At 45.8% G+C, this 7,778-nt stretch overlaps 1 protein-coding gene across 1 annotated transcript; it reads right to left on the minus strand.

The window, feature by feature from the left end:
- Positions 1–938: 938 nt before the first annotated feature.
- Positions 939–7,778, minus strand: LOC115162789 (uncharacterized). Its single transcript, XM_029714216.1, has 6 exons — positions 7,246–7,778; positions 4,164–6,565; positions 3,101–3,300; positions 2,812–2,936; positions 2,302–2,416; positions 939–2,010 (listed from the first exon to the last, which is right to left on the minus strand). Exons 2-6 carry the CDS (start codon positions 6,322–6,324, stop codon positions 1,882–1,884), a joined length of 2,730 nt encoding a protein of 909 aa, XP_029570076.1. The 5' UTR covers positions 6,325–6,565; positions 7,246–7,778; the 3' UTR covers positions 939–1,881.

Below are 7,778 nucleotides of genomic sequence, written 5' to 3' on the forward strand. Positions count from 1 at the left end.
GCCAATCATACACTGAACTATAGCAGGGCAATGTGCACAGTGCGGATTAGGCAAACACCCTGTTGACTTTATTTGATAGCGTGCCAAAAGGTAATCTAAGACCACTCACATATTTTCACAATAACACGATCAATGCCACATTATCTGGTGAAAACAGAGCCTCTGACTCAGCAAGTTCCCGTTAACCAATTCAGCACCACAGACAGCCCTGGACTGTTGCATTTGAAACCCCGGGGCCCCCAAAACAGATTTTATTTTAGGAAAACAGCTAACTTTCTGCATTTCAACACATTTTGCCATGGGGCAGAGAGAAAAAATGTGCAATTTTATGCTATTGTACACTTTTTATCTTGAGGCTGAGATCATTTTGCAGTTTTAAAGCAAATTTCCTGCAATTCTACATATTGTGCCATGGGACAAAGAGAAAAATGTGCTGTTTTATAGCTCATCTCATGCTATTCTTCACATTTTGCCATGAGGCTGAGAGAAAATTGTGCCGTTTTAATGCAAATTTCCCTCCAGTCAGTTGGGGACCCACTGGAGGTTAGGGGCCTCGGGGAACGTGCCCGTTCGGTAATTCGGGCCTGACCAGCATCTAGTACATGACCTCCCCTTGGGCCCCTTACCTGTCATCATCATTGGAGAAGTCACAAATAAGCCATTCTGGTAGGGAACGTACTTGGCCATAAGGTTAGAGTGGGCATAAACTGAGAATAGCATTTTGTCACTTGTAAGTGTTGATTTGCCAGTGTGGTTTCCCTTTGACCCGTGATACTTTATTCTAGCGCCGTACACCATTCTAATTGACTGACACATGTAGCCTGTAGGGTACTATTTTGTTGCCATTTTAGTTTATAGTGAGTATTGTGTCAAACATCCAAATAAGATGACCGTTTAGGTACTTCTAGAAATGATATAGTAATAACATTAGCAAAAGCTTTGAGGATGGAAAACAGCAATCACCGTGTCATTTTATTACATCAATTAACAAGTTGACGATCTATATTTTTTTTATCAGTTTGAACAACTCAGAAAATCTGTCTTTTTTCTTGGAATTATGTACAAATGACAAACATCAAATACATTTTCTGTAGGCCTACTGTGTTGCCCCCCCCCCCCCCAAAAAATGGAATCTTAATATGACATGATTGCATTTTTGTGATCTAAAACAAACTTGTACTGGTAAAATAATACTTTATCTTTGCCTGTACAAAACAATGTAATTCTGACAGCCAGAAACACTCCAATTTAAAAGGTAATCATTTCAGTTAACATGGTCATTATTTACTGAGATAATAAGAAAAAGAGCTGTGATCCATGTGAGCTCCAATGTCAGCTAAACCAACAGTATATATTCTGCTCCAGAGTTGTCACTGGCACAGTTGAGCCAGACCACATGATGGAAGAGGATAGTGTGTGTTTGTGTCCAAGTCAGTGTGTGTGGGAAAGAGGGTGGGAGGGAACGAAGGGGGGTAGGGGTATAGACATCCACCTCTCCTGACAAACATTAATTACTTTAATATTTCATAGAGTCCCTAAGAATGTGATTAATTAGAATGTAAACATTTGCATGTATTTTAGGAATATCTGTGAGACAAAAATAATAATTTGTGCTTAAATTTTGTCCAATTTGTCACAGGTATGCATCTATTGATCCAATTCCAGGGAATGTAAAGCAAAACAGGGCATTCTTAAGGGTCACCATATAGTCAGCTGGTCCAGTCAGTCCAAGGAGAGATCATCCTCCGAGTTCTGAATCTTGTGAAATGTTTCGTTATTTCTCCCCATGGAGATGAAGACCGTGACCCATTACTGGTTTGGCATAGAAGGGCATAGTAAAGACAATGTGTTGTTGACAGTCAGGGAAAGTTGAAATCTTGTTTATTCCATGATGTTCTTGTTGACATCATAAGATAACCGTCTCTTCCCACAGGCCTGTGCATGCTGACTGGACGAGGGGAGACCAAGAGAGGGACTGTAGTTGGCTGCTCGGTGCCCAGTCATATTTTCCTGCAGAGGTGAACAAATGATGACTTCTAAAATTTACATGAACTGTAGTCGTGATCTCATTTGCTTGTTATCCGAGTGCCAGTGGAGATAACAGTCAAATGACCATGTCATACTATGACAAATGACCCATTATACATTCAGTAGCATTTGTCATGGTGGTAGTATAGCTTTTTAAGTTAAGGCTGTAACATAAGATTAGGCTGTATCATTTCTGCCCCACAACAGGAAACAGAGTAGGCCTATTATCACATTTAACCATGCATTACACCGACTACAGATGTAAATACTCACCGTGTTACACTGGCCCAAATGTAGAGACTGTAGAAGCCGTTCACGGGAAACAGCGTTTGCCCTCTTATATTTAAAGCCAAACATCTTGTTGAGGTCATGGAACCCATCAAGTAAGCTACAAGGACAAACAAAGATACGCAAAGTAAATGAATGGAAGAAGTGAGCGCCACAGTTATGAATAACACCACAGCCTATTAAATCATTGTGAATCTATCATTCAACCAATACCAATTCAGAGCATGAAATATTGTCTGATATGCAGTTTATCTCTAGTTGTGGGTTCAAACAGCAGGGTCGTTGTTGGGTGGTGGTGACATTTCATGCTATCTCCTGTGTTTTCTTGAAGGTCATCATTTCTTCCACTAGATGGCAATATGCTTCTAACGGACTTAACATCCGAGCCGAGAAGAAACATGAGTCGGAGTTTCTGCTAATACAGGATCAAACTTCCAAATCATTCCCTGAGCTGGATTTTAATAAAATATCATTGTGGTCTCTTGACCCACTTACCCATGATCCTCTGCAGAGCTTTCATGATCCAAGATGCCTCTGAGGAGCTGGCTGAGCATGGGAACAGCATCACAATCATATAGGGGAGTAGACAGTGACGGGAAGGACTCCACAAACACATTGTTCTGAAAGATGGAAATAATGAAAGATGAAGAAAAAAAAAATGTATGTATCATTTACAGTCAGTCCCATGGACCATGTATTCCTGGAGATACAGGAAACAGGAATATGCAAGAAGTTGACTCCTGGACTTTTATAGTCACTTCTGAGGAAAGATTTAAAGGCCTACCACATTTTGCTTGTCAGAGAATCTGCCCCTTGTCTTCTCCACAGCATTTGTGGGCCACCACTGTCCTCTTGTGTCTTGCCCCTCTCCCTCTGAATCCTTTGGGAAGGCTGTCCAGGCGTCCTCTGATTGTTGGAATGAGCCGTCTGTCCAACCTGAGGTCCAATGGGTAGACTCGTTGGTGATGGAATGGTTTTCAAGTGCTGCATGGGAACATTAAGAGGGCATCAGAAATGTATTGTTAGACACTAGCTAGTTTCTATTGAGTCTATATGATCTGTATTCCATGCACTGAGTCGACCTTAAAGTGCAGGGACTATTTGCTCCAAATAGACAGCTGGTTCGCATACCGTCCTCATTCAAATGACCTGAATGGGCAACAAATAAAGTACTTTGTTTTGGTAGCTGACCTGTTTTTCTTTTCTATAACCTGTTTTTGAAACTTTGTGGAGTGTCATTAATTAAACACCTGATTTATACACCTTGGTTAAAAGCCCATGCAAGTGCCACTGCTTTAACTGACATATGACAACAACGATTCTAATTATTTTATTGCTAATTAGACACTAATGATTAGGAGTTTTGTCTTTGAGATTACATGGGGATGGAACGTTTGGATGGATGGGCTGTCACCCTGCGTGGTCCAAATCGCGGAGGAGCTGCCTGCCTGGGTCTCTGTCTCTTTAAACTTGGAGCCCCATGTCCTGAGGCTAAGACGGCTTACATCTCAAAGCCGACAGCGCTAGCACTACATTCCCGGCAGCGCTTTAAATAATTAATACCTTCACATGAGTTTGGGAGAGGGCCCTCAAGAATCCAGGTCAGTCCTGACTAACTGATTAGTAACGGGAGCAACGCGTCTACATGCCCTGGCTGCCGCATGGTACAAACCACAACAAAGAGAGTTACCACTACTGTTCACATTACTGCTGCCTCTGTTACATTTGCATAATCTAACTGGAGCATGTGATAGTCATTAGAAGTTTCTGTTGCGTGTGTGTTGTGTCTGGATGTCTTTAACATGGCTCAAAGCACATTTCTGAGGTGCGGTAAGCTAGGGACTTACCAACACTCTCACTTTTCCCAGAAGGCACTAGGGGTGATGCAGTGAAGCGGTCGTCCCAGGGCGGCTGCTCCTCTGCCTGCATGAAAAGCCCAAAGTCATCCTCCGCCTCCGGCCCCCCATCCAGGAACCCCTCGTCGGCGGCCACCTTGCTCTCGTCCCAACCCCTCTTCCACTCCTGCTCCCCTGGGCTCCGTAGCAGAGGCACCAGAGCCCCACCTCCAGCGTCTGTCTGCCCCCCATTTGGAGCAGGGAAGCCTGTTGCCATGGCTCCTGAGGAGGCCGGATTAGGCGGCGAGTGTGTGACAGAGGTAGCAGGGCCAGCAGCAGCAGAGGCTCGTAAAAGGGAATTAAACTGCCCAGTCCCTGCCTCCCTCCCCCCTCCTCCTCCTCCTACGTCCTCAGTCAGGGTAGCTGGTAAATCTGAAAAACACCTCTCTTCCGTCCTACATGTCTCCTCGGACTCATGCTCCTCCGTTGCCCAGTGAGGCCCTCGCTCAGTTCTCTGGGATGTGATGTCTCCCCCTACCAGCCTGGCCTCATCGTCTGTGCTCCTGACCTCAGGCAGTATCTCTCCATGCTCCCCACAGAGTTCCCTAATTTCTGATGCTGTTGACTGGATCCCCTCCTCTCCCTCACAGAGGCCATGCACATATTTCTGTAATACTTCTTTATCCACTGCCACAGGATATTTTTCTTCTGGCAGACATTTCACACAAAGCTTATTGTATTGACTATCTGATTTCCTTTCCTGATTTATCTGACCATAGCTAGTCTCATCAGTAGCGGTTGAAATGCTGCCCCCTGCTGGGCTGGGTAGTTGAATGGAGCAGGCTTTGAGGCAGCCTCTCTCAGAGCAGCAGTGTCTCTCTGAGGTTTGAACATCGATCCACCTGTTGGGCAGCTCCCCCTCAGCTAGACTCTCAGAATCACACTCTGCGGACTTGATATGATCCACAAACCCAATCACAGCACCCACCATGCCATCAAAGTCTTCCACATGTCTCATGATACCACTGGCCACCTCCTTGCCTCCAGTATGGATGTCTGTATCACATAGTTTGTCCTGGAAGTGCTCCTTGTTGAGGGAGGTTTCAGGATACAGCCCCTCCTGTGCGTGTGGGCTGTCTGGCTTTCCCCGGTCCCCGGCTCCCTTCCAGTTTTCTGGGTCAGCATTGTCTGGAGGCAGGGAGGAGTCACAGGGCTTTGACCGGGTGAGACCAGTCCCATCCTTCACTTTCTCTTTAATCCCCTCCACGCCGCAGCTCGACTGATCCTGCTCACATACAGAAGCAGCTTCCCTCTGACCTCCGCTGCTCCCCTGTCCTCCTCTCCGCCCGTGACACTGGGTGCAGGTCTTGGTCTGAGCGTGACTGCATTTGGGGCTTCTAGTACTCCCTCGGTCTTGTTTTCCACTCGGAGTGTCCTGACCAGTTGTGGGAAACTCCCCTTTGTTCCTGCTTTCCTGGCTCCCTTCCAGGGTGCGCTCGCCAGAATCCTCCGTGCTCTGGAGTGTTCTCCCCTGGATGGGAACCACAGGCTTGCAGGACGTCCTCCACCTCCGGGCTGACCTCGATTTTACTTGGTACAATTCTGAGGCCCCTCCCATATCCCGCACCCCCATTTTCCCAACCATGGAGGAGTCCCTGACCCCTCCCACTTTATCCCTCAGCCAGCTGCCCACCAGCGTGGAGGGGTACTGAGGGGCCAGACCTTGAGTGCAGGGCCTTGGGCTGCCCGTGGAGTAGAGGCACCTTCCACCCTCCGTCTTGAGGAACAGACGTGTCTGAGTTTGACCACCTCCCTCAGAGGCCTTCAATGTTGCCACAGTCACCAGTGCCCCCAGGCCTGTCTGTCTAGGGTTGGAGGCATAGTTGGAGTCCAGCGGTAGCCCCAGACCATAACCCAGCCTGCCCCACTGTCCCACTGGGTAGACATCTGCAGGCCTGGGGCACGTTCCTTGAGACCTGGGGGGAGGTGCTGCCCTCCTGCGGTTCTTGGAGCACGCAGCCCAGGCCCGAAGGCCCTTGACTAAGGGCATGTCCCCAAGCTCCAAGCGTCCTGTGAAGGGAAGATAGCTTCTTTGGCACTTCTGCAGCACCTCCCTGGGGGAGCCAGACATCTCCAGGCATGGGTAGTTGTTGTTATTGTTCTGCTGGATCATTGTTGCAGCCTTCAGATGATTAAGATATATTTTTGATACTTAGAAGTTTGAAGATTGCACATTAGCTATGTACCAAGGAGGCTTCAACGACTGAAGAATAGACACTCAAAGTAATGATGCGCCGTGTATTTCGGGAGTAATATTCAGTGACAGTGCCGTCAACATTGTTCTCCATCCGGATACACAGCTTCAGAGTATTTCTGTCAGGCATGTAACACCAGTTCAGACTAAATAAAACAACCTAGGAGGAGAAACAAACATTTGATCAGAGATCTATCATTGAAGACATTTATGCAATACATCATTTCATTTTTTTGTAAAGGAAGTTACTGTTCAAAACACTCTCAAAATCAAATGAAGCTACAAATCAATATCTGCAAGAGCCCACAAGAGAGATTGAATGGCTGGCACTGTGTGAACCATGTAGCGATCCTCACACAATATTTACTACCTATTTTGTTGGTGTTTTGGGGCTCAATCAAATGTCGTATTTTATGTGCTCAAGTTAAAATATAGATATTTTAGAGAGCCTAATTTTTAAACCATAAAGAGCTTACATTTGTTAACATAAACTGTATAGGTATAGTGGACATGATCATGATATATTATGAAGTAGAGGTTCTTGACCAAACACTGTTATTCATATAGGCCGTGGTTGATAGGGCACAGTAGGCTATATAGGTGATGCATGTGGGATTAGCCCAGAACCAGAGTTTTAATCGGCTACGCTGCGCAAACGGGCATTCAACATGTATCAATTGCTTTAAAGCCTACCAGTATGAATATTTAATAAGGACGGTGGCTATAGACAATACAAATCATCAGGGTATCCAAAACAGTCGCAATATGTTTTTATTTTAAAAGGACGCTGTATAGCCACCACAACTCAATATCATCATCATCCTTGCTTGCTTCTCTTACCTTATCATACTCAGATTCTCAGAGCTAGAGGTTGCCAGACGTGTAATTGCCGTTGCGTGTTGTTTGCTAAACCTTAACCTTCATTTGATCGGTCTTGTAGGATCATTTGATGCGTCTCCCACGAACACGACTCCCTGAACATCGGCCGACGAGGGTTTACATAATCTACTATAATTCATTTAGAGGTGGGAAAGGTCCACTCTGCCTGCATCGAAGTCAAAAGGCTGTTTTAAAAATGAAATCAACATTTTCTGTGAGTCTCTTTGATCAGTTTATTCAAGCCAGCCAGCAGCTGCGTCCTTACCGCAGTAGACTACAGTACGTGCGTCCAGCAACCAGAATGTCGGCGGCAAGCTACTTGCATCCCACTCACACACGTAGCCTAAGCATCATCGCTATAGCCCACTCTTGAGGTGGGCCGCGTTCACGTGCTAGACGGAAATAATGTAGTATCATGTATACCTATAACCAGTTAGCAAATCGGAAACTCGGAAAAGTTCGACTATCTAACTGATGGTAGTTATACACGTGCT

The sequence above is a fragment of the Salmo trutta genome, chromosome 26, assembly GCF_901001165.1.
Source record: "Salmo trutta chromosome 26, fSalTru1.1, whole genome shotgun sequence".
Taxonomy (NCBI): Eukaryota; Metazoa; Chordata; class Actinopteri; order Salmoniformes; family Salmonidae; genus Salmo; species Salmo trutta.